The sequence below is a fragment of the Phyllostomus hastatus genome, unplaced genomic scaffold, assembly GCF_019186645.2.
Source record: "Phyllostomus hastatus isolate PE091 unplaced genomic scaffold, TTU_PhHast_1.1 phas_contig_58, whole genome shotgun sequence".
Classification (NCBI taxonomy): Eukaryota; Metazoa; Chordata; class Mammalia; order Chiroptera; family Phyllostomidae; genus Phyllostomus; species Phyllostomus hastatus.
Window position 1 is genome coordinate 56244697 of NW_025333916.1, and position 27525 is coordinate 56272221.

General features: G+C 33.8%; 1 protein-coding gene across 3 annotated transcripts in view; it reads left to right on the forward strand.

The window, feature by feature from the left end:
- NIPBL (NIPBL cohesin loading factor) overlaps nt 1-24363 on the forward strand; it is a 187243-nt gene extending 162880 nt beyond the window's left edge. For 2 of the 3 annotated variants that reach the window (XM_045848348.1, XM_045848350.1), the window contains 14 exons: nt 1248-1384; nt 6652-6792; nt 6910-7003; nt 7397-7551; nt 8061-8151; nt 10464-10637; nt 11059-11249; nt 13174-13281; nt 13904-14104; nt 17125-17271; nt 18977-19251; nt 20563-20737; nt 22644-22832; nt 23386-24363. In XM_045848348.1, coding sequence (XP_045704304.1) covers nt 1248-1384; nt 6652-6792; nt 6910-7003; nt 7397-7551; nt 8061-8151; nt 10464-10637; nt 11059-11249; nt 13174-13281; nt 13904-14104; nt 17125-17271; nt 18977-19251; nt 20563-20737; nt 22644-22832; nt 23386-23751 — 2444 coding nt within the window. In that variant the 3' untranslated portion in view covers nt 23752-24363. Of the gene's footprint in view, nt 1-1247; nt 1385-6651; nt 6793-6909; nt 7004-7396; nt 7552-8060; nt 8152-10463; nt 10638-11058; nt 11250-13173; nt 13282-13903; nt 14105-17124; nt 17272-18976; nt 19252-20562; nt 20738-22643; nt 22874-23385 lie in introns of all 3 variants that reach the window. The other variant, XM_045848349.1, reaches the window with a different exon arrangement.
- Nucleotides 24364-27525: the final 3162 nt, after the last annotated feature.

Here is a 27525-nt window from a genome sequence, read left to right on the forward strand (position 1 = left end):
CATGTAATTTTAGATGTCATATTGAACAGGAGTAAAAGGAAGTCCAGGGGCTAGTACATATTCAGCTAATTGCACTTATCTAGAAATTGTTTGATATCTTTTAAATCCTATAAAATTTTCTCTCAAAATGAAATTGTTTTAACTATTATAAAATTGTTTTTAAAAGACTAGTAGTACATTCTTAATAGCATTTATAATTGTTATATAAAAATGTGCTTAATCTTGCTTGAGCTAGGAAGCTATTAATATTTGTAACTAAAAATTTCTTAAGTTCTTAATATTTTCTATTTATCACATTTATCAGTGACAAATCTGAAATTCTTAACCAAAGCATAAATAATTATATAAAACTATAAAAGTCATAATTGATATGTATTGCTTAAAGCACACAGGACTAACATTACTTCCCATTTGCCTGATGTATATTAATGAGGAATAATAGTCAGCCTCAGTCATTCTCCAGTATTGAGGGCCAGTTGCCTCTTACAGAGAGAGAGGTACATTATGGCACCTAAGGAAATTGTTGATACCATTTATATTTTTATGCAGTTTTTTCTTTAATTTTGTTTTAATTTTCCATGTGTACCTCTTTTTCTTTTTATTTCCTTGTTTTGTTTTCCCTATTCTAGATTTAAAGGGTGATACTGTTGTCTCAATATTAAAAAATTGCTCAACTCCTCTAAAAACTAATTAGCTACCCAAGAACCATTGTTACCTCCTAACTAGCAACAGCACTTAGTTTTCCTTTTCTAATGTAGCACTGATTCAACTTAATTTCTCACTCCCATCTTTTAACATTCTTCTACATCAGCATCTCTCTTTTCCAGTATCTTTAAACACAGTATCACCTCAGCGAAATTGGTTTTGTCCCTCTTTGCTAACTTTCTTTCCCATACTCACTTTCATCCATTTTTTAGATATAACCAATATCATGTTTATTTCCAAAAACCCATCCCTAAACTTCTCAACTTCCATTCTACTTTTTAACATCAACCCTCCTCCCCTTAGGGAAAAACTTGCCTTCTGTAATGTAGCTTTTTTGTCCTTTATTCTTAGTATATGTAATTATATAACAAAGACAGAAATAAAATGCAGAAAATCTAGTATCATAAGAAATGTTAATCAGTTATATCGAGGCATGTATTGAATTTATTTAGGGAATGGTATTTCATAATTTAAATAATAGACTGTTTAATTTTCACTGCCTTGTTATATTTTAGTGTCTTATTTCTTGTTTATTTTTCCAGACTCTGACAATAAAGGTGTGAACTCTGGAAGATTGGTAGCTTGCATAACCACTTTGTTCTTGTTCAGCAAGATAAGACCCCAGCTCATGGTTAAACATGCCATGACTATGCAGCCATACCTTACCACTAAATGTAGTGTAAGTATACAGCTATCCTGTATTTCTGTTTAGTATAAACCATGTACTGAGTATTTTAAATTTAGAACTTAATGTGTGTCATTCGCATTCTCACCTGACACATTTTCACTGACAGGGCAACTGTGTCATGTATTCAAATTTTTGTTCTGATATTTGTGGCAGGTTATCTACAAACATTATTTTTCCAATATATGATAAATACATTTCAGGCACCATTTCTCTTTAAGCTTCTCAAGCCAAATCCTTAGTATATGCTTACTAAATGTTGTAACTATTGCTGAGACCTCAAAGGTGAAAGAGGCAGAACTCCTGCCATTAAGAAACTTACTGTCTTTTTGGGTTCTGAATTTGTTTTTCATTTGTCAGTTTTAGTATAATTTAAGCATTTATTTTTATAACACACCAGTATACTGAATATGGAAAATCTAGTATTATGTCAGAAGTATTAGGCTGTTGTTTTAAATATTATACATATGGTTTCCTAAAATCCAATGTGAAAATTTAATAAAACATTGCTTAAGTAATATATTCCAGCAATTTCTATGACAGCATGGTTAGTTAAGTGGCTTATTCAGACACCAAATTTTAAAATACTTTGAAAACTTTAAAATAGAAATAGTTTTGCCCTGACTAGTATGCCTCACTTGCTTGGACGTTGTCCTGCAAAGCAAAAGTTCGCTGGTTCAAAATCCAGTCAGGGCACATGTTTGGGTTGTGGTTCCTTCCCAGTCAGGGTGCACGTGAGAGGCAACCAACCGATGGATGTTTCTGACATCCATGTTTTTTTCCCTCTCTTTCTCCCCCCCTTCTCCTCTCTAAAAACAAATAAAGTCTTTTTAAAAAGTAAAATGTAAATAGTTTTTCACTTACTGTTTTTTTAGTGTTCCTAATGAGCTAATTTTAACTATTTTCTCTAGTAAATTTGTTCTGCTGCTGTCGTTGGAGGCTTGTTTGTTTGTTTGTTTGTTTGTTTTAGCTCTAAATTAAATTAGTAAATTCTAAGTGAAAAATCTCAGGATGCCCTGAGAAATGTTAAGAATTGAACTGAGGAAAGTAGAAGATGATAAATATATAAAACAACATATATATAATACTTCTGAGACCCTAATTTTATCTTTAGGGCTTGTATTACATGCAGAAATAAATAATGGCTAGTGATAATAGCCAATGTTTATTGAGCATAATGCCAAGCACTGTGAAGAATGTTGCATACATTCTCATTTACTTTGTGAAATAAGTACCATTATTATATCTTTTATAGATAAAGTAACTTAATCGTTGAGAATATAAATAACTTGCCTGGTATTACACAGCTAACCAGTCCCAAAGCTAGAATTCAGCTGTGTGTCTGTTTGCCTCTAGAGTGTGGACTGTAATGTAACTTGTACAAATAGACTTCATTTACACTGACATTTTTTAAAAATCTGTATTAATTTTTAGAGAGGAAAAAGAGGGAGGGAGAGAGGGAGATTGATTCATTGTTTCAATTGTTTATATGTTTATTGGTTGGTTCTTGTATATGACCTGCCTGGGGATGGAACCCACAACTTTAGCATATTGGGATGACACTGTAAGCAACTGAGCTACCTGCCCATGGCGCACCAATATTTTTGAAAGCAAGATTACTCTGAAAACACGTTGTACAAGTTTTTATGTATATGTATACACACACACACACACACACAAATAAAGCTTTATATAAAGTAGTTCCCTGTATTTGCAGAGGATATGTTTCAAGACACACACACATACCCATATCTGAAACCACAGATGGTAGCAAACTCTATGTATACTGTACTTTTTCCTATGCATACAGACCTTCCCATGTAAAGGAAACACTTTATGGCTTTTCTTTGGCATTTCTGAATTGTCAGCATCACTACTCTTGCACTTTAAGGCCATTACTAAGTAAAATAAGGGTTACTTGAACATAAGCACTGCAACCCTGGGAGAGTCGATCTGATTAATCAAGATGTCTAAGTGACTAATAGACAGGACGTGTATGTTGGACAAAGGAATGATCCATGTCCTGGACAGGATGGAGCAGGACGGCACAAGATTTCATCACACTACTTGAGCAGCATGCTATTTAAAACTTTTGTATTGTTTGTTTCTAGAATTTTCTATTCAATGTTTTTGGGTTACAGTTGACCCCAGCTGACTAAAACCATGGAAAGCAAAACCACAGTTAAGGGGGACTACTATAAGCCTATCTTACATATGAAAAATGCCTTTCTCAATTTGTTTTTTTATATCCTACCACCATCTAATTCCTACTAGTTTCAGGATAAGCAACCCATAGTAACCTACATACTTTATTCATGTTTCTATAATTGTGAACACACATAAATAAATGACCAGGTTTTTAAAAAGTGCAGGTCATGTTATCTACATTTCTATTAAGCATATTTACTGTCTCAAGTTACCGGATAAATATGAGGTCTGTCCAGAAAGTATCCAGCCACACCCTGTGAAAAATAGAGAAATTTACTGAAGAAGAAACAAGAAACATTGTACACAGGGCAATGACTTCTCAGTCCCCTTCAAAGCAAGCACTTTGAGACAGCACACAGTTCTTCCAGCATCTCCTCTATTGTTCAAAACACTCTGCAAAATCCTTTGTTGCAATCACCATCAGCAACTCTGTCATATTTTCCTGAATCTCATGGACAGTCCGAAATCTATTCCCTTTCAAAGGTGACTTTAGTTTTGGGAAAAGGCAGAAGTCTCAGGGCACCAAATCTGGGCTGTAGAGGGGCTGAGTCACCTAGGTAACTTGATGTTTCGCCAAAAAAGTCTGCATTGGCTGAATTAACAGTGGCTGGCCTTTTTCTGGACAGACCTTAAATATGTAATTCATTTTTTTGAGTGACTACATATTAGCCATTTTATGGACGTCCTATGATTTATTTAACCATTTCTTATTTTTGCAGGTATTTAAAATGATTCCTACTGATAGCTACTACAAATAATTCCTTAATAAACATTTCTATTCATAGACAGTTGACCCTTGAGCATCAGTTTGAACTGCATGGGTCTACTTATACACGGATTTTCTTCAGTGAATAAAAGAGCCAGCCCTTAGTTTCTGCAGATTTTGCATCTGTCTATTCAAGCATCCACGGATTAAAAACGGTCTTTTCTCATTCCCACCCACTGTTGGTTGAACTCACAGATGTAAGGAGCCAACTGTAGTTAAGTTTGTGGGGAGTCAAAACCTATATGCAGACCTGACAGCACAGGGTTTGGTGTCCCTAACTCCTCAGTTGTTAAAAGGATCAACTGTGCTTTTAAATACTGGTGGCTGTTTTGGGGGTGGCCAATAGATTCTGAGGAATGGACTTGCTAAATTATAAGAGAATTGTTTTGGTTTTAAATGGATGTTGCCAGATTGCTGGTGGACATGTTGTATAGCCTCTTTGGAAATGACAATCTGTATCATTTTTGTTCTTTTTGCCAGCCTAACAGGTATAAAGATATAGTTTATTGTTGCTTCAGTTTCCCTTCCCTGATTTCCAAGAAGGTTGAGAATAGTTTTTATGGTATTAACCAGTTATCATTTGCCCATTTTACCTTAGAATTGTGAGCCTTATTAAAAAAATACTCTTCAGCCCTGACAGGTGTGGCTCAGTAGATTGAGCACCAGCCTGCAAACAAAAGGGTCCCTGGCTCGATTCCCAGGCAGGGCACGTGCCTGGGTTGCCAACCAGGTCCCCAGAAGAGGGTACTCAAGTGACAAACACACATTGATGTTTCTCCCTCCCTTCCCCTCTGTCTAAAAAAATAAATAAAATCTTTTTTTTAATAGGCTGCTTGAAAAGGAAACATTCTCAGCATTAAAAAAATAATGTTCTTTGATCTAAATGTTTTAAATATTGAACCATTTTATGCTATATTCATTTTAAATATTCTTAGTATTATGTTCTCCTGTTCTTTTCCTTTACGATTTCTATCTCTCTTTAATTTTTTCTTCTAGATTTTAATATACTTCTCTTAATTGATTTTCCAGGCCACTAATGTTGAGAGTAGTTTCAAAAAATGTTACTATATTGTTTTTAAAAGTAAAGTTTTAGCAGTGATTCTCAAATGAATTTATCCTATTTGACAAAACCTCTTCCATCCCTAAACCCACTTTAACTCATTCCCTATTGATTAAAGGCAGTAGGAGTGTGAGATGACGGGACAACGGGACTTCTGTGTTATTTAGAAGTATTCATCTTACCTATTTTTTTTTTTTTACTTAATCCTGTGGGTATGCTGAAAGCGAGGATGAATGTAAGGTGGAAAAGTTTTTAACCAAAACAAAAAAGGTTTTTAACCAGTGAGGTAATAAGCTCAAAGAGTCCAAAATATGTATCTTTAGGCTGCGGCTATTTTTATTGATAGATTAAAATGTATGTTGAAAGCCTTACTCCATACTAAAAAAATAATAATAAATAAAAATGAAACAAGTGACTTTGGCTGATTTAGGGTGGGGGATTGGGTGACTAGAGGATGGAGGTGGGAGATTTTTTATTGTAAATCCTACAATGCCTGTATATTTTTTAAAAATGCTTTACTTATTTTTTTAAACATTAGCTTTTTAATCAAAGCTTTAAAACTTTTAAAAATTAAAAAATTATTTTAATACAGTATTTTAAATTTTAAAATAAAGACGTCTGTACCTGTTTTGGGAGACTACATTTTCATCTATCATAAAAAGGATTGACACAGGGCTTCTCGGCCTACTGACATTTAGGGCCGGATCACTCTGTGCTGTCAAGAACTATCCTGGGCATTATAGGACGTTAGGCAATGTGCCCTATTCATACCCCTTCTTACACCCTTTTTGTGACAACAAAAAATGTGTCCAGATACTGCCAAATATCCCATGGGGGACAAACTCACACTCCCAATTGAGGACTAGTAGGTTAACATTACCCCAGTTTGAAAAATTCTAATCTTAAAAAGCGTACCAGTCTTGGTAAAATTCTCTATTAATATTTAAATACCTTTGTTCAGAATTGACTTACATTGCATTTTGGGGGAAAAACAATAACTGTAACATTGTGATTAAGTGACCAAAGGTCACATGGTATGTTAGTGGCATAGCTAAAATCCAGGTTCCTGACACTGAGGCTTTTTCCTCCATACCTTAAAGCTCTTTTCCAGTGATTTGTTTAACTGGAATTTTACATATCAAATACTTTAATCCCCAACTACATAAAACAGTATATAATTTCTTTTTAGATTTTGATATTCATAAAGCACTAATTTTATCCTTGTAGACTCAAAATGATTTCATGGTTATCTGCAATGTCGCAAAAATCCTAGAGCTGGTGGTACCACTAATGGAACATCCAAGTGAAACTTTCCTTGCTACTATTGAAGAAGATCTAATGAAGCTGATCATCAAATATGGCATGACTGTAAGCATCTCTGTATTGATTATATTGAAGTACATAGTTCACAAATGATAACTTAATCGCATGTTTTGATTTGTCTGTAACTTTCGTCTAAACAATAATCTTTTGTGTATCTTTTAGGTAGTACAACATTGTGTGAGCTGTCTTGGGGCAGTTGTAAATAAAGTGACACAAAATTTTAAATTTGTATGGGCCTGTTTCAACAGATACTATGGTAAGTTCAGTGCCTAGGCTTTAAAATTATTCTGCCAGATTCTGCAGTGTGTCCAACTCCTTTTTAATTCACCTAATAAAGGTAGCATCTGGGGAATTGGAAGAGGTGTGATTGTCCTCTATGGTCCACTCTACCATTTTCTAGTATCTTCTATAATCTCTTAATAACATGATATGATTACTTCAGAAATGTATCTTCTTATAAGTAAATGTTGATAACTTTTCTGCCTTCTATGTAAAATAAAGTTTAAATTTTAACTTTTTAGATTCTAAAGAGTGTCCTCGTAATTCTAAACATATTTAATACTTAGAACCATTAGTAAAATTAAACTGTAACTTGAACATACTAATTCAAGGATTAAGTGCTAATTATAAATAAATATTGCTTTATCAGGTGCCATTTCAAAATTAAAAAGTCAGCACCAAGAAGATCCAAATAATACTTCACTTCTAACAAACAAACCAGCACTTCTTAGATCACTTTTCACTGTTGGAGCACTATGTCGGCATTTTGATTTTGATCTGGAAGATTTTAAGGGTAACAGTAAGGTAAAGATCTTAATTTTAATTACTTAGTATGTTGTAATAAAATAGAACTGGATGACCCTGTGAACAGAAAACGACTGTCACAATCCAGGATGAAGGCAGTATTAATGTGGTTTGATGAACATTCTGACAGTGCTACTCAAAATATGGTTGTCAGACTGGCTTCTGATCTTTGAATTCTTTGTTATTGGTCTATAAGAAGACAAGTAAGCACAAACTTCTATCAGCTTTATAAGAGTAGGCACACTGTTTAAGTCAGCAGCCGAATATATTTTTAAATTTCTTAATGAGGGAGCAATATGTTATTTACATTCTGGTACAAGCTTCTTTGTCACAGACCTTTATTTTGAATGCCACTATTCTAAAATTTATTGTTTTATTATCTTATTGGTGACTCATTCTTCAGAAAAGTTTGCATATAGAAGTTCTCACTGTTTGCTTTAGGTTTCTTTTCCCTTTATATTTGAAAACTGAGCTAAGTTACTCTTCTTTATAAAATACTTTCTTCTTAGGTTAACATAAAGGATAAAGTACTTGAACTATTGATGTATTTTACAAAACATTCAGATGAAGAAGTACAAACAAAAGCCATCATTGGTCTAGGTAAGTTAAGTCTAAATTTCATTATAGTTTTAGTTGTTTGAGAGGTTGAGCATATTTTAAAACATTGAGAGTCTAAGCAGTTGATTTATTTAAGTATATTTCTAATCACAGTAGGGTCTGATATATAGAATAGAGGGGGTTAAAACAACTGGATTCCATTTCTGGCTCTGCCAGTAACTTCCTAGGTGACCTTGAGCTAGTCACGTAACTCCCTCTGTTGATCAGTTTCTTCATTAACAAAATAAAGATGACAATAATGTCTTCTTCCTCTACTTTATAGGATTTCATAAGAATATTCATTACAGCATTTTGATAAGGAAAAATGATTCAGAAGAATTTTATGTTGCATATTTTTTAATTATTTTTTTTTGAAAGCTTTGTCATTATATGTGCCTACCATTTCTAGTTAAGAGAGTGGGCATTCTGCACAGACTTTTATTCATATAGAAGCACATGGTAACCAACCGAAAAGAAACAGTTTGAATGTGTATCTGTCCCATTTTATTTTTCCAGGAACATTGATTTAGTAAATGTGTACCCTTGAAGAAGGTTAGGGCTTATAACTTACCTAAAAAGATAGTGGAATATTGAAGAAATATGAAAAAGATAGTATTAAAGTACCTGAATTGAATGCATTTTAAAACAATACAAGAAGAGTATTCTGTCCAAGTTTTTGTTTTTTATTGTTTGTTTTGTTTTGTGCAAATACATGTAAAGCTACTCAATAAAGTCAATAACTTACTTTGAAACTTTATTTTGGTAGCATTAACAAGGTTTATAATTTAATATGCACGGACAATCATTTACATTAGTCTTTTGAACTAAAATGAGTAATAAAAGTTTCTGAGTTACTCATCTCATTAAATATTTCTTTAAATAAATTTAAATTTTGTTATTGCATTCCTCCTTTTCTTTCAGAAAATTATATAATAGCAAATAGAGTAAAAATTCAGATATCACTTACTTGTAAGTTATATTGATGCAATATTACCTTCATGCCAGATATGTACCTCTGAATATTTGGTGTGAACATAAGCTACATAAAGTGATAAAACTAATAGTGTTACATCTAATTCAGAGAACAAATACACTTGACCCTTGAACAGCATGGAAGTTAGGGGCATCTGCCCCCACACGGTTGAAAAGCTACATATAACTTTTGACTCCCCATGGGGGATTGATTGCACGACTCCTCACAGATACCAAAATCCGTGGATGCCCAAGTCCCTTATATGAAATGGCATGCCATAGAACAATGCATACAGTCAGCCCTCCGCAGCCACAGATTCCCAACCGCAGGTCAAAATACTGTTGGTTGAATTCAGGGATATGAAACCCAGGAATACAGAGGGCCTGCTGTATATTTATTGGGGAGGGTGGAGTGGAAGTGGACCCAAGTAGTTTAAACCCATGTTATTCAAGGGTCAACGCTATGTAAACTTTAACTTAAAGAAGCAGTACTGTCGGGAAAATAATGCCTCTAGATCAGTTAATGAAAGACATCTTGCCTGGGCCATAGTTATCCTGTGTGACCTTGGGCTAGTTATTTGATCACTCTATGCTTTGAGTTTAGTGTTATTTGGCATCAGTAATAGTTGGTATCATCAAGGATCTTCATTTTATCTTACATAAATAAGCATTTTATACAAGTAAACATAATAGTATTTTGCTACTTATTAACTTGTTATAGAATTCAGCTTTATGGCTTCATTATAATGCCATATGAGAAATAAATGGAAGATATTTTTCGCCTTGGTTTATTTTAGAATTACTGTTTCATCAAATGGATGTATTTCAATATATTTTTTAAAATAATGCCAATATAGTACCTTCTGCTAGAGATCTAAAAAATGTTTGCAGACATTACCTCTTAAATCCTGAAAACATCCCTTTGAGGTAGGTGGGTGGTAAATATTATTGTCCCCATTTTACAGATGGAGAATTGAGGCACAGAGAGATTATGTGACTCACCCAAGGTCACACTACAAGTCAGTGGTGGAGCCAGGAATAGAATCCAAGACTCCTGTCTCCTAATCCACTCCCCTAGCCACTAGGCCCTGCTCCCTCCTCAAGGTTTCCTCTTGTGTGAAATTCTCCTTTGAAATGCAATTTCTTGTTTTTAATTCATGGGGAAAGAAGTGCCTGCTCTAATACTTCTCTAGGTAAGGCCACTAGCATATTCTTCCAGTCATTTTAAGTTTTAATTTTTGAAATAAGGAGTTCTTTATGTAATTTATCAACATTTTCATTAAATGCTATATTTAACTTTAATATGAATATATCAAGAGGGGTTTTTTTTCTCTCTTCTTTAGGATTTGCCTTTATTCAGCATCCAAGTCTAATGTTTGAGCAAGAGGTGAAAAATCTATATAATAATATCTTGTCTGATAAGAACTGCTCAGTAAATTTAAAAATACAAGTGTTAAAAAACCTCCAGACCTACCTACAAGAAGAGGATACACGTATGCAGCAGGCAGATAGAGACTGTAAGTGAAATATATTTTTTAATGTCACAATGTTGCTATACTTAGAGTACTTCGACTCATTTTTAATTCAGATATCTAAATTTTGTTGTCTGTTAGATGAAAGAATTCAGTTCAGAAGGAGTCTTTATGTCTATAGCTAGGCTTAAGGGTATTCATAAATTCCTAAAATAGTTTGTAAAACTTAATATATGTGTATGCATTACATTTTGAGCGAGGGGAGGGATTTAGTTCTCATTAGGTTTACCAAGGGACATCTGACAGACGTCCCTTTTTGAGGCCCCCTCAAAAAGAAGAAAAAAAAAGATTTAAGAGCCATTAAGCCAGAGCACTAACTATAACATTTGTGCTTTTGGTTGTGGTCTGATCTGGTGTATTTAAGTAAAGTTTAATGTACATGTTCTTAATATGTTTACTTTTGTAGGGAAGAAAGTTGCAAAACAGGAAGATTTAAAAGAAATGGGTGATGTTTCCTCAGGGATGAGTAGTTCCATCATGCAGCTTTACCTCAAACAGGTGCTCGAGGCGTTTTTTCACACCCAGTCAAGTGTACGCCACTTTGCCCTAAATGTCATTGCATTGACTCTAAACCAGGGTCTTATTCATCCAGTTCAGGTGAGTATGTTTTAGTAAGCAGAACTTACCAAAAGAACCAGTTTGTTGTCATTTGACGACATTATGATTAGAGAATAAGTAGTTCTTTATTCCTCTTAGTTATTTTTTTTTCTTTTTGGTCCTAAACTCTTGAGTATAAGTTTTAGTCCTTCTTGTAGGTTGTCATTACTGCAAAATACTCAGATATTTATAATGTCTCTATTAAACAAACTTCCTATTTATATTGGCAGAATATATGTACTTGGAATGATTTTCTATGTAGGGATGAGATAGATTTGTTTTAATATATATTAACTCTTATCCCAAAGAACCAACAACATGTAATGTCAGGAGAGTTAACTGTGATAAGAGTATAAATCTAACTCAAACAGGGTGGATTTTAATCCACAGAAAATAAATTATGTAATCTGAGCCCAATTACTTCATCTTATAAATTAGAGGTAATATCATATGCCCACACCTCAAAGCATTGATCCGAGGACTAAATGATGTAATAAAGACATGTTAGTATACTAAGGACTGACTGTTAATGCTGATATGGTAGTGTATATCTGATAGGTTCAGGAATGTGCCATATGCTACAAAAGTGAAATTATTAGATAACCAAAGCCTGTTACCCTTCCAATTTTTTATTTTGGCTGTTTTCTGTGGAACTTTTAAAAAATACATTATGTGTAAATATGCTTTGTTCTTCCCTGTGTCCTGAAACAAGGCGCAGTAATGAAGCGTGCTAAACGATGTTTAGGCTGTTTTGCATGACTCAGGGTTATCATCAAGATCACCTAATAAAATGTACAGTGGTATGTTGAGACTCGAATTTTTGAGGTACTTACAACTTTACTGATATTCTGAATGGCCTCAGGTGGTTGGTGCTTTTATTATCATATCTGCTTTTTAAAAAAAAATTTTTTAAGTTCACGCTTATAAAAAAAGTATAGGAGTGATACAATGAAATCTTCTATACTCGTCACCTATTATTTACCATTTGTTAGACTTTTGCCACGTTTGCTTTGTCTCTTGCTCTTCATACATATTTTTTCTGAATAATTTGATGGTAAGTTTTACATATCACTATTCTCTATTTCTAAATACCTTAATATATATTTTATAAGAATAAGGACATTCTCTTATAAAACCATAATGCAATAATCAAATTCAGGAAATTTAACATTGATACATTATTATCTAATATGTAGTTTTGTTTTCAGATTTGTCCAGTTTACCCAATAGTCTTCAGTGGCCTTTTTTTCTCATTGATTTGGAATTTAATTCATGATCACCCATTTGAGTTAGTGTCATGTCTACTTTTTTAACGGTTTGTTTGTTTGTTTGTTTGTTTATTGTTCTTTTTCTTTCTCACTGCTATCTGATTCATATTCACCTAACTTACTAGTGGTGTTTTGTGACTTTAGATGTATAATAGACTTTGAGTTACCAAATCTGTTACCAGAGTACTAGCTATCCAGTCATTGAAGCTATATCTAAAATCAGCTTTGTAGAGAAATTTATATCTTCCTAGTTTTGAGTATGGAAGACAAATTACTTTCTGCCCTATTTTATCTTTACATAGCTAATTGAGTCGAGCTTGAAAAATTATTGAATAACACATTTGTAGTATATATCACAGTCTTAAATGGATATTCTTAGTGTTGAGGCCCTTCATGTTTAAAGCACCCTAAAGTCACACTGAAATTATTTAAATTTCACCACATCAGTATTTTACTTATGTACCAGTGCTTTTTTGCTTTAAGCTAAATTTAAGGAAGATTAATCATTTTTTAAAGAACACTAAAGCGTGGCATTTAAAGGCCTATAAAACTATATATATATCTCCCAGATACACATCAAGTTTTAACATATGTAAAGATACACATAGAACTTTTACTACTGTGATCCCTTATAACTCCTGTGTTTTTATTTCCAGTGTGTACCATATTTAATTGCTATGGGCACAGACCCAGAACCAGCTATGCGGAACAAGGCTGATCAGCAGCTTGTGGAAATAGACAAAAAATATGCTGGATTTATTCATGTACGTATATTTAAATTGTATAACCTAAATTTAAACCTCTTTCTTTAGTAAAAACCATTTATTTGGTAACCGTCCTGCCCATATTCCTATTAGAATAAAATATTTTGCTTAGTACCTACTTAGACGTGCAACTAAGTTTGTCCCCCAAGGTATTTATTCTTGTTTAAAATTAACTCTTAAGATTGAGCTAGAGGTGATGGATAGTCCAGCAAGTACAATGGCATGCGTGGGTTCTAGTCCCTACTATTGGACCTTGGAGTAGTAGCTCTTTTGGGCCTCGATTTCTTTCTTCTCTAAAATGAGGAGATTTTTTTTTTAATATTTATTTATTTTTAGAGAGGGAAGGGAGGGAGAGAGAGAGAAACATCAGTGTGCGGTTGCTGGCAGTCATAGCCTACAACCCAAGCATGTACCCTGACTGGGAATCGAACCTGTGACACTTTGGAAATGAGGAGATTTTAATAGATGATTTCTAATGTTCTCACAGCATTTGCATTCTATGATCTTATTATTTATATAAGAAAATCAAATAATGAGTTAGCCTCAGACTATAATGCTCAAAGTACATTTTTAATCTGACTTTTAATTTCCATGGCAAAAATGAGGCTTTTATTGATTTCAGATGAAAGCAGTGGCTGGTATGAAGATGTCTTACCAGGTACAACAGGCAATCAACACATGCCTAAAAGACCCCGTAAGGGGTTTCAGGCAAGATGAGTCCTCCAGTGCTTTGTGTTCACACCTTTACTCCATGATCCGTGGAAACCGCCAGCACAGACGAGCCTTTCTAATCTCCTTACTCAACCTCTTTGATGACACAGCAGTAAGCACAAAAACTTACTATTTTAAGGAAATAAATGTTTTGTAAATTTTATGCCTAAAGCAGTCACAGGTTTTTTAATATTGCCAGTTTAGTAAATAATAGTGACCATATTAAATGTGTTTCTTTGAGCCTTCTGTGTTAATTATATAGTCACAATTGAGCAGGAAATTTTACATGGGAGTACATACAGTGAGGGGTAAAGTATAATAATTGTGTCTTCATACTGAGTATCCTATAAACTTTGGTAACAGTTCCTTCAAGCATACCTTTAAATAAACTGTATCACTAACCTATCACTCTGAGGGATAAATTAGATATGTAGATGATAGATAGATAGACAGACAGACAGACAGACAGATAGATAGATGGATGGATGATAGGAAGAAACAAAGATGAGATGAAATTTTACTTGTTTCTGTTAGACTCAGATATTGTTAGAATAACTCTTCTAGGATTTTGGCTGCTGACATTCCCTTCTTGTTCAACTTCACTTCCTTAATGAAGAGCACACATTCATTTATGTAATCACCTATTGCTTCTTTGGGCTATCGCACAAGGGGCATTGTATGGCAAAGAAAACAGGTCATCCTTAACTTTAAGCTTACCTCTTAATTTATTCATTCATTATACCCAAATATTTATTCATCACCTGCTATATTGGTAGCCATTGTACTAGGGGATGAACTGAAAATAGTAAATTAGGACAGGTGAGATGTGTGCCCACGTAGAGCTTAGAAAATATATTATACACATCTGCTTCAGAAATAATTGAGTATAATTTAATCACCACCACAACCATTATATCATCAGCATTAAGCTTTCATTTCGTGTGAGATACTGTACTAGGGTACAAAATGGCATGATAATAGTGCTCTTGCCCTTAATGGGTCGTCCCTCCAGTTGGGGAGAGAGACACAAAATAAAGGAAATAAATAATAGTTAAGGTTAGCATATCCTGAGTGCCACGTGATGAGTCAGTGAAACTGCTGTAGCTTTTTATCTCTCCTGAGCTGCATCCCCATGTGGTTTCATTGCCTGCTGTATGTCATGGGCGTGTGTTCTGTCACCTCGGCATGTAAAATGCTAAATCCAGCTCTCATCACGCAGTGCTTGCTGCTTCCTCCAATGAAGGATGTCAGAGGAAAAGCAAATTACTGAAATCTTAGGGAGATTAGATGAGACGGATCTACTGTTTGAGGCAAGGATAAAAACATGAATAAAGGTACAAAGATAAGAGTATGTGGGAAATAATGAACAGGTTGTTATTTGGAACACACAGGTCATAGTGAGGCGTGTTTATGGGAGCTCTTATAGACAGTGGAATTGCCAAAGAGCACTTTAACATTGTGTTCACATTGAAGGTAATACTAATTAATCTATTATGGTGACAGTAGAAAAAGATAAAAGAAATTTTGTGAGGAACACAAATGTTTTAGCATTGGGGTCACATTGGAGGTAATGAATTAATCTATTGTGAGGACAATAGGGAAGAAAAGAATGGACAGTAGGAAAGGAAAGAAATGTGAGGGAGGAATAAATATAACTGAGAAGAAGAACAGTCAAAAGATAACTGGATATTTTTGTGCTAAGCACTTGAAAGAATAATACAATTGTTGCTAGAAGCAATTTCAAAAGGAGTTGGCTTGAGAAGAGCATAGAAGAGGAATAGTCAAAGAACTTAGAAGAGAAAACTGAGGAGTGAAGATTTCAGGAAGGAAAGGGTGAGGTAATAGTGTTCATGCTGTTAAGTCAAGGGCAGTGCAAAGTTAAATAGGGTGGGATACTTGTGGATAGAAATGCTCAGGCAGGGAGGCACAAAAGGTTATTTTAATTAAAGAACAGTAGGGAGGACCTAGAAGGAACAGCTCTAGATTATTTTTTTAAGAAATTTGTTTTTTGGAAGGAAGGAGCAGTGTGGACCTTTTTTATGGTCAAAGTTGAAGAATATTCAGAGTGTTTTTTTAAAGGCTTACTCAGAATAAGTCTGAACATTCATTTTCAGTTTTAGGAGGGGGGAAATAAATATATGTATATAAGGAATATGTATGTATAAAAGTTACAGTGTTAAAACCAATATATGATGTAGGGTTCTATGAATCTCCCTAACTTGAACATTTAAGTGTTATACACATTTAAAAATAAAAAAATAGAGTAAGAGTCTCATGAATATCATACCAAATTTATTCTGTCTGTCCTGTGGGATTACTCTTGTACCTCTGCTGCTACATTGGGTTTTCTGTAGAAGGGAAGGGGTTTTTGTTGCTATTTTTTTCTTTTTTTTAAGGTATAAATGTTTTAAAGGAATTTAAATGTTAATAATATATCTTTCGGTGTATATTCGGTATGATCATGACATGCTGAAAGTCTCTGTTGCTTCTTTTTAAAACAAACTAGTAGTAACCATATTTTTTTTCTTTAAATTTTGCCTACCTGAGAGTTTTTATAGTGTAAAACTATGATAGCACTGTCAAAAGGATTCTGATATTCTAAATTAAATATACGTAGGAAACTGACAGCTGTTTTATGAGTACATGAATTTTGTGGGGTTTTTTAACCCCCATATTAGTACTGTAATTACCACGTGTTTTCGAGGGAAGTATAGTAACTGTATAACTGATCTTCATATGGTTTAAGCTCTTAGAAACACAATGACAAATAATTATGAATTTGTGTGTATATTTTCTGGCGTGATATGGATTCATCATGAAGATTCCATATACTGTATAAGAATGTAAAGGGAATTCCACTTGGGTGCACTAAAAAATTTCACCTCTTCATTTCTTGAGGTACTATGGCATAAGTCATTATGAAATCTCTTAAAATGGGTATAAAATTATTTTATAACATCCTTATCTATTCCACCTCCCTTTTTCTTACTGCCCTCTGTCTTTACTCCCCCTTTCTCTGAAACATTAACTGAGGTGAAAGTGTCCAGTAATATTTTTTCTAAGAAGGCATTTTGGTTAGGTTTCGAGATTATCCACTAAACGTGTACCTATTTTTTTTTTTTTAATTTACAGAAAACAGAAGTAAATATGCTCTTGTATATAGCAGACAATCTAGCCTGTTTTCCATACCAGACACAGGAAGAGCCGTTGTTTATAATGCATCATATAGACATTACACTTTCAGTTTCTGGTAGTAACCTACTGCAGTCATTTAAGGAGGTAAGTTACACACATTACTATTCTTCATGTATCTGTATCTTTCAAAGTGCAGACATGTAATTTTCACTGTTTTGTTTCTCATTGTTCTCTTTATTCTTTTCACAGGCATATAAAATCTTTCTAAATGAACTTACTGAAATCTGGGCAGTGCTTTAATTGGGGAGAGGAAGTGGGTTGCTATTTCATATCTACTAAGAAACACCTAAAACCATTTTATTTCGGTTCATTTGGGTGGACTATACACACCCACATATACTTACATATATATACACTTACACATATATGGATTGTTCAATTGCTAAACCTCCCCACTTTATTTCTCTCACTTTTTTAAAAAATTTATTTATTTTTAGAGAGAGGGAGAGGGAGAGAAACATCAACGGATGACAGACATATCAATAGGTTGCCTCTCACACACCCCCAACCAGGGACCTGGCCTGAAACCCAGGCATGTGCCACGACTGGGAATTGAACCGGTGACATTTCAGTTTGCAGGCCAATATTCAGTCCACTGAGCCACACCAGCCAGGGCTATTTCTCTCTTCGAGCACTGACTTTTAAGTGTTTGGTGTCTATTCATATGTTCATTTAAACCCTACTTTAAAGTAACTTGCAATTCTACAAATCTGGTAATGCTGTAGACCTTAATAGTATACTTGAAGAGCTCTAGTTAGAGATATAGCTAGCTTCCTAAGAAACACAGGAAGTACATAAAGCCATTGATTTCTTTATCCTTGTATACCAGCATCATAATTAAGTTGGTGTATTTTATGCTGAAAACTTAGTTCGCCATGAACTTAATGTCTTTCCTTCATGGTTTTTTAGGAGGAAATGTAATTGATTTCATTATAAAAGCACCTGGTATAGCACTGGGCACATAGTTGGCACCCAGTGAAGTTTTTATATTAATTGGAATATTTTCATGTACCTCACAATACAAGTAGATCTCATTTTACACAGTCACGTTGCTCAAAACTTAGCTTCTTCAAACTAGTAAATGAGGAATATATTTTAATACCTAAGGGGTGGAACTACATGTAGAAATTTAGGCCCCACTGTAGACCTGCTGAAACAGAGCACTTTCTTAACAAAATTCTTAGGTGTTTAATATACACAGTGAAGTTTAAGAAGTTAATAATTCCCCAGGAACTTTAGCCATTGTATTATCTTATTTTACTTATTATTGTGCATATACTTGTATATGTTTTTCCTGTTGTTTAACAGTTGCATGTAATCTAGTCTTTCCCCTCTTAAACCCAGCTGACTTTGCTTCTTTTTAAGAGATAATAGTTTCATAGAATACAAAGAAACAGAATTTAAGTATTTTAAAAAATTACCTATTGTAGTCTCCCAGTTAAATTATAATTATTCCTTTTCCTCTATATTGGCTTATTTATATACCAAATTAATACTTTTATAGTTAATTTATTTCATTACTTTTCTATAAGAAAACTGTTTCCCTTTGAATGATGTTTCAGAAGGGGTTGGGGTGGTTATGGAGAGGATATTATATATGATTTTACTTAGTCTTGGAACCTAGGATTTCCCCCAAGGGTTAGACTTCCAGTCATTTATGGAAAGACAAAAGGTTTCATTACATAAAACATTGACATGAGGATGCTTTTGGAAACTATTGAATGGAGCATGTGTGTATTTGTGGCATTGTTATTGTTTTCTTAAACAGAATAATTTCCCTTTTTTGCAGTCTATGGTAAAAGACAAACGGAAAGAGAGAAAATCATCACCTAGTAAGGAAAATGAGTCAAGTGAGAGTGAAGAAGAAGTTTCCAGGCCTCGGAAGTCACGAAAACGTGTAGATTCAGATTCAGACTCAGATTCAGAAGATGATATAAATTCGGTGATGAAATGTTTGCCAGAAAATTCAGCTCCCTTAATTGAGTTTGCAAATGTCTCCCAGGGTATTTTATTGCTTCTAATGTTAAAACAACATTTGAAGAATCTCTGTGGATTTTCTGATAGGTAAGGTTACATAAGCAGGGAGAGAATAAATTTTGTTCAAATAATTAAGAAATATGAAACCCTGTTTTGATTGAATGCTTACTTTAATATTAAAAATACTCATTTTTTAAAAAGGAGTTTCTTTTTATTGCTATATAATATTTTGTTGTATAATACTGAGTTGGCCAAAAAGTTTCTTGGATTTCTTTTTCCATAAGATGACTCTAGTAGCACTTAGTTTAACTTCATTTGAAATAATTTTGTTACTTTGTATTGTTGTTGTATTAGCATGCATTATAAAAACATTCATCGAAATGGATGAATTTTTGTGTAGCCATTTCAATATTGAAGATGGAAGAAAATAAACATTTTTGGTATATTATGCTTCATTTCAAGAAAGGTGAAAACTCAACTGAAATGCAAAAAAAAATGTGGGCAGTATGTGGAGACGGTGCCATGACTAAATGAATGTGTTAAAAGTTGTTGGCTAAGTTTTGTGCTATAGATTTCTCACTGGACAATGCCCCATAGTCGGGTAGACCAGTTGGAATTGATCGTGATCAGATCGAGACATTGAGAACAATCAATGTTCTACCAGGTGGAAGAGAGCTGGCATACATAAAATATCTAAATCAGTAAAGTTATTGGTGAAAATGACAAATATGTCTTTTATGGAAAAAACTATATGAACTTTTTGGCCAACCCAGTAGAGCATGTTTCATCTAAAGGGCTCAGGTATTATTCAGATGGTCATCAGCCTGTTGCCACAGAAGAGAGTGGACACAATGTGGCCCACAGCTTCCACTTGCTCAAGAAAAGCTATATAACCCAACTTTTTATGAGAAATATTTTGATGTTAAATGTTGGCAAAGTAATTTAACAATAAGGTCTTGGGGCACTGCTAAGGAATTTTTAAGCAGAGTTGTTAATGGCTATGAAACAGATTCGTAAATCATTCTGGCTGCTGTGTAGGGAATAAATAGTTGGAGGGAGTGGGCAAAAAGGGAGAAGGAGGTAAACTAGCTAGGTGGTACTGAGTAATTATACTAAAACTGTCTTATAATCACAATCATCGTATTAAAAAGTAGGTACGAGAAACTCATTTAAATGATGCTTCTATTCAAGTAAATACTGAGGGAAATGAGAACATTATTCTTTTTAATCTTCACCCTTACACCTTCACTTTTGTTTGTTAAATTATATTTATTTCGTGTACAAGTTTACTGATTAAAATTTGTATGAAAAAATTTTATTAGTAAATAAATTTTAGAAGCAGTTTAAATGTAAAAGCCTGAAAATATTTTAGTTAATGGTTTTGTTTTCCCAAAACAGTAAAATTCAGAAATACTCTCCATCTGAATCTGCAAAAGTATATGATAAAGCGATAAACCGAAAAACAGGAGTTCATTTTCATCCCAAACAAACACTGGACTTCCTGCGGAGTGATATGGCTAATTCCAAAATCACTGAAGACGTGAAAAGGAGTATAGTAAAACAGTATCTAGACGTGAGTAGTAAAACCAAAATATATTTTCTTCTAATCTGGCTTTTTTATAAAACATTTTGGGAGGGAGTTAGCTATCCTTCTTGACCTTGACGGTAAGCTTCATAAACCATCAAGATTATTTTTTTCTCTTTTGGTCTGGTTTTAAGGAATTACTTTAAGCTTGCTTTCCCATTTAATCCATATAATTATTGCATCCTAATTATTTTTTCTTAAAAAATGCCAGCTCACCACTAATTTATTGCAGCAAAAATTAAAGTTTTTAAGGCAAGTTTTAGGAAAAAGCCATGCCCATTTATATATATTTTTAAATTCAGTGGATTACTACATGGTATAATTTTCATAAGAAGAAAAACCATGAAAAGTCATCCTCCTACCCCCTTTAGCCATTCTGTTTTTCTCCTCTCTGGCAACCAATATCACTATGTTTTCCTGTCTAGTTACAGAAGTCTGAGTGTGTGTGTATTTTTGTATTTCTCTTAATGTATATTCACTTAACAAGTATGTGAGTGAGTGAGTGTGTGTGTGTGTGTGTAATGTGCTTTAAAAATGTATTTAAGAATAGCCCTGGCTAGTGTGACTCAGTGGATTGAGTGCTGGCCCGCAAACCAAAGGATTGTGGTTCGATTCCTGGTCAGGCCACATGCCTAGGTTGCGGGCCAAGACACAGCCTACCAATGTTTCTCTCATACACTGATATTTCTCTACTTCTCCTTCTTCCTTCCTTCTGCTCTCTCTAAAAATAAATAAAATCTTTGAAATTCATAGAATAGACAAATTTATAGAGACGCAAAAATAGAGTAGAGGCCCAAGCTAACTAGTGTGGCTTAGTGGGTTGGGCATCATTCCGCAAACCGAAAGGTCACCGGTTCAATTCCCAGTGGTTGCACATGCCTGGGTTGCCACTCACCCTGGTTGGTGGGGTGTGAGAGGCAACCAATCAGTGTCTCTCTCACATATCGTATTTCTCTCCCTCTCCTCCCTCCTTTACTCTCTCTACAAAAATAAATAAAATCTTTTAAAAATAAAATTGGAAAGACAAAATCAAATAAAGTGTACCAGGGCTTACGGGAAGGCAGAATGGGGAGTTATTGAACGGATACAGAATGAAAAAGTTATGGAAAAAGTTTTGGAAATGATGATGTAATGGTTGCACAACATTGTGAATATACTTAATGCCAATGAATCGAACACTTCAAATGGTAAATTTTCTATTCTGTATATTTCTCCACAATAAAAATTTTTAATGTTTAAAAATGTTTTTAGAGACTATTTTTAAAAATAAAGTTTGTATTTGAATCTACTTGAAGCAAGTAGCTGAACATAACTAATAATGATTTTCTTTACCCAGAATGAAACCTACACAATGGTTTTCATGTTATTCATAGACTGTAATTCCTAAGCTCTAAAGTTGAAAATCACTTTAGTTCTCATTTAAAATTCTTAAACATTTTTTGCTTACTCCGGTATTATCTTGGCAGAAAACAAAGAGGGCAGAAAATTTTTAAATGTTGTTATTTATTAATCACTTGGTTGCTTGATCGCTTAGACCAGGATCAGCAACCTCTGACTTACGGGGCAAATCTGGCCTGCTGCTTGTTTTTGTAAATAGTTTTGTTGAAACATCCATGCCCGTTCATTTGTGTATTCTCTACTTTCACAGTACGATGGCTGAATCATATAGCTGTGAGAGAGACTTTTTAGCCTCCAAAGCCAAAAATATTTACTCCCTGGCTGTTTACAGAATATGTTTACTAGCCCCTGACTTGGATAATAGCTAAAGTGTATTTCACCCACGCCAAATTAAATTTAGGAAAGAAAATTTAAAAGAAAATAATGTACTTAGGGATTTAACAATCTTATTTGAAATATTTACTTAAAATTCTAAATTAGTGTCTATTCTTTGTAGTTCAAACTTCTTATGGAACATCTGGACCCTGATGAAGAAGAAGAAGAAGGGGAGGTGTCAGCTAGCACAAATGCTCGGAACAAAGCAATTACCTCGCTGCTTGGAGGAGGCAGCCCTAAAAATAATGCAGCAGCAGAGACAGAAGATGATGAAAGTGATGGGGAGGATAGAGGAGGAGGCACTTCAGGGGTGAGGCGGAGGAGGAGTCAACGTATTTCGCAGCGTATTACGTAAAATGATTTTTATGTGCTTATATATGTCAGTCTTTTAAATGTACATCAAGTAATGTAATACTTATGAGAGAAAACATTTTGTAGATAGAGATTCTCTACTTAACCATTTATACATCCTTTTGTAGAAAGTTTAAAAGACAATAAAAAAGAACAAACAAATGAGATTTATTCAGCATAAAGGGGTATTAATTTTTCTTTGGATTGTATTAATGTGTGTTATTCTTTTTATTGTTGCTAAGGTTTATGTAGCTTTATGGTTCATATGTATATATAATTTTATATATCAATAAGAGTAAAGACACGGGTACAAATTAAGAGTTTTATGGTTTTACAAGTATATGTTAACCCCTTGGCGCTGGCGGTCACAGTGCGCCTCATTGCCGGCAATGGAAGTGTGCTGGGAAATCCCAACTCCCGGCGTCAAGGGATTAAAAGCAATAAAAACAATAATTTCACTAAAATTATTTTGTATAACACTTGGTCTTTTTTCCCCCCTCCCAATGTTTTAGTCATTGAGAAGGTCAAAACGAAATTCAGACTCTACGGAGTTGGCAGCACAGATGAATGAAAGTGTTGACGTCATGGATGTCATCGCTATTTGCTGTCCAAAGTACAAAGATCGACCACAAATTGCAAGAGTAGTACAGAAAACCAGCAGTGGCTTCAGTGTTCAGTGGATGGCAGGCTCCTACAGTGGCTCCTGGACTGAGGCTAAGCGCCGTGATGGCCGCAAACTGGTGCCTTGGGTAGACACTATTAAAGAGTCAGACATTATTTACAAAAAAATTGCTCTAACGAGTGCTAATAAGCTGACTAATAAAGTTGTTCAGACTTTACGATCCCTGTATGCCGCCAAGGATGGGACTTCCAGCTAATGAATTTGTATATGCAGCCAAATTTACAGGAATTTTTTTAAGGCAGAAAAACTTGAAATATCAACCTTCTGGCAAAAAAAAAAAAATCAGTTTTATGAAGAGAGTAAGAATGGAACCTGGGATGCAGGAACAAAAGAAGGAAATGTTGGGCAAACATTTTTGTGGGAGCTCCCTTCGCTGTTGTGCAGCAGAAACAGATTCTCAGTTCATTTTTACTCCCACTGTATTATAGTTTAACAAAAATTGTTTATATCTTGGAAGAAACTTTCTGTTTAAAAAATAAACAAGTGAATGTTGGAAATTAGTCTGTTAATGTTCTTAATAAAGTGTTCTTGGAGTTTAACCTAGCAGCGGATGGCTTTCTTTAGCTTAGCCCAGTTTCCAGGGAAGCATTGTTTTTTCCAGGCTGTAAAATGGCAGAATCTCCTGGATATATAATTTATTCTGTTGAAAAAAAAAAGCATGCAGTATCTATGACCTATCTGCAGAAGGAGTTTTTGTAAATGTAGATTTTGATGTATTAGGTCACCCTGAAAACAATACAAGAAAAGGGATCCCCAGGCAATCTGGTGGAGCGAATACTGCAATAAATTTTTTTACTTCTCTTTGTTACTTGTCTGTTTCCATTTGAATTTCTTATTGTAAAGATCTGTTTAAATCCATTTATATTATTTTTCAGTTTTTTATGTAAAATTTATTATATCACTGGTTTTCAAAGCAAAACATAAAATATTGTTTATACAGTTTGTATAGGCTGACTTCTGAATAATTGGTATCTATTATTTTCATTCCCATAAGAGGGTGTAAACAGTTAACTCCAGGGTTTTATTGTATCCTGCAATATTTAGTATTAACTATATATGATTTAGCACTGTGCCAAACACATTTTCAAGAGTACATTTTGATATAAAAAGAAACTATAGTTTATTCCTTGTATGCTTCAATTTCTTTCTAGTGATGTCAATAATGGTAATACTTTTTTTTTAACTGTGAATTTTGTGGGACAAAACTAGATTGGGTTTTCCCCCCTTGGAGTTTGTTTTATCAGCAAATGATTTGAGGTGGCTGTGAAAACAATATGATTTATTAAAAAGTAAAATACCAGTTAGCATATAGAATACTAAAGAATAAAGAATGTGGGTAAAAAAGCCAATTTTGAATGCCATGAGCCTAACATGAAATGATGCTTGTCGTAATTTAATTCTCACAAAAACTCTGCTGATTAAATATTTTATACCTGTTTTGTAGATAAAGAAAACTGAGGCTCAGAAGGGTTCAGTAATTTGCTTGTAAATGTTATAATAGAGATTTAAGTTTAGAGTTGGAGTAAATGCATCCTATTACTCAAAGCAAATTGAACATCAGGCATAAAGAAGGTGGTCTTTATAGAAAGCAAGCATGTTCCTAGGGAACCTTGAAGTGTAAATATTTGGGGATCCTATTTCGAGTGAGCATTAGGAGGTAGACACACAATAATAGTAAGGCTGTGTCACAGATGATGGTTGCAGATGAATTGCCGTGTTTAAGAATTTTCCATATATTCTAAGTTTCAATATTTTAGTTAATATAAGCCAAATGTTGATATAACTCATAAGCCTTAACCTTTAGATATACAAACCAAAGTATTCAAAAAGTAGATTTCTCAAATATGACTTTTGGGGTCTTAACACAAAATTGAGTTAAAGCTTTGGCTGTCAAATATACAGAATTGAATTTTTTTAGTATATTGGAGATTTACAAAGTTCTCTCTTGATCTATAGTTTGTTAATACTGTGGTAAGCCATATCATCTTTATTGACTTGTATTGAAAAGTTGTTATATTTGATATAAAAATTTCCGAGTACTTCTTTAATATATTGATATGAAAGCCTAGTATTTTCTTACTTAAATTATTATTTTGACAAAAAAAATGGGTAGTTTAAAAATCCATATCAAAATACAAATGCAGAAAACAATTTCATCTCTAATAGAAGAAATTATGAAGTTTTAGAGACAAGTAATATGTAGCTTACTCTGTTCGATTGTTGAGTATTTCGATTGTTGGCAGGTAACTGAAGCACACAGTTTTTGATGACTAGTCTATCATGAATACAGGTAAGTCAAATTTTTTGTGCACTGTAGATTTTTATGAACAACAAGCAAATTTATCATATGTTCATTTAGGAAATAAACTTAACTAGGAGGTATGGTTATCCCTTCCCCACATACCACTTCTAGTTACACAAAGAATTCATTCTGGTTACTGTCCCAATGTCCAGATGGTCTGCATCTTCAGAAGTATTAATATAAGCTGGAAAAAACATTACTTTTGTGAACATAAAACCCATCAGATCATCGGTTTGAAATAATAATGTAATTTAAATACTTGATAGTAACTTTTACTCTACAAAATTCTTGTTTGAGCCTTTCACTCTTTGCCTTGCCCATTTTAAAAGTAAAGTTTAATTCCTTAGCAGATTTTGGTCATAGGAAGTATATTACTTATTACACAAATATACATTATTTTTATTGATTTGAAGCTTTTCCTAAATGCATTTCTGGTCCTATTGGTCCCATCTGAGAAACAGTTGAGTGTAAATTTGATACGATAGAAAGGTCACTGACCAAAGAAATTTCAGTTTGCATAGTTTATGGACCAAGTGGTTATAAAATCCCCATGTGCTTTGCATAACATCCACCACCTTCCTTTGAAAGACTCCCTTTGTATGTGGCTTTATTGCCGAAAGTAATGTAGTACACACAAAATTATTTTTTTCATTAGAATTATTTGAACTATCTTCATTTTTTTTTATGGAACCACCACATATCTCACTGAGTTTCCGTCATTCTAAATTTGGCCAAGTTTATTTGAGCTATACCTTACACACTTTTCTCCCTCGTGTTCTCCTAAAACAAATCCTGGACATTATGTTATTTCACCTATAAATACATCATTAAATATTAATTCTTGACATCAAATAGTGTTTTCAATTTTCTCAAAATGTCTATTTTTAGGTCTTAATCCATAGGTTTCTTCATCTTTTATTATTTGCGGATTTTTCATGAAGAAACTGAATTGTTTATGCTTGGATTCTTAAGAAAATTGTTGATTTTAGACAGAGATACAACAGTTATTTTCTGGCTTATAACCCTTTCCCTTACCTCAATTTATTGTGGGTATTGAGAGAGGCACTGTCTCTCTTCCAAAGTCATGTATTTTTCTGGAGCCGGCATAACCAGAAAAGAGGTACCACTGTGGACATAATGAAGTGAGGTAGGTCCAGTTTTCAGAAAGATTGTGATAAACATTTAATCCTTTGAATCTTAGTTGGCAAATGCCAAGCAGGCAATTAGAGATGAGCTGAAGTAGGGAAACAAGTTTAAATAACAGATTGCTGTGGTTAAAGATCTGTTAGAAATTTCTGTTAACTACTGCATGAAAGAAGTGGACTGCAGGCTGTGATTATTTTTATTTTATAGTTGATAGGCATTATAGCTTTTTAATGGAATTTTGTCTTTGTGACTTTTTTGTTTAATTTCAGTCACTTAGAGCCTTAGAAATGAAGTTATTTTTTTGTTACTTTGTCAAATAGTTCTAGTGTGTTGGTCATTAACAATAGCCTTCTGTGTAAGTTTGTCTTGATCATAACTTATAATCTAGGGCTTAACCTTAGTAGATTTAGATCCTGGAACAAAGAATAGGAAAAAGTAATTATAATATGTTTGTCATAAAAGCTTAACTCATTGTGGATCTCAACATTCCATAGTTTCAAAAAGTACAGGGTGGACAAAAGT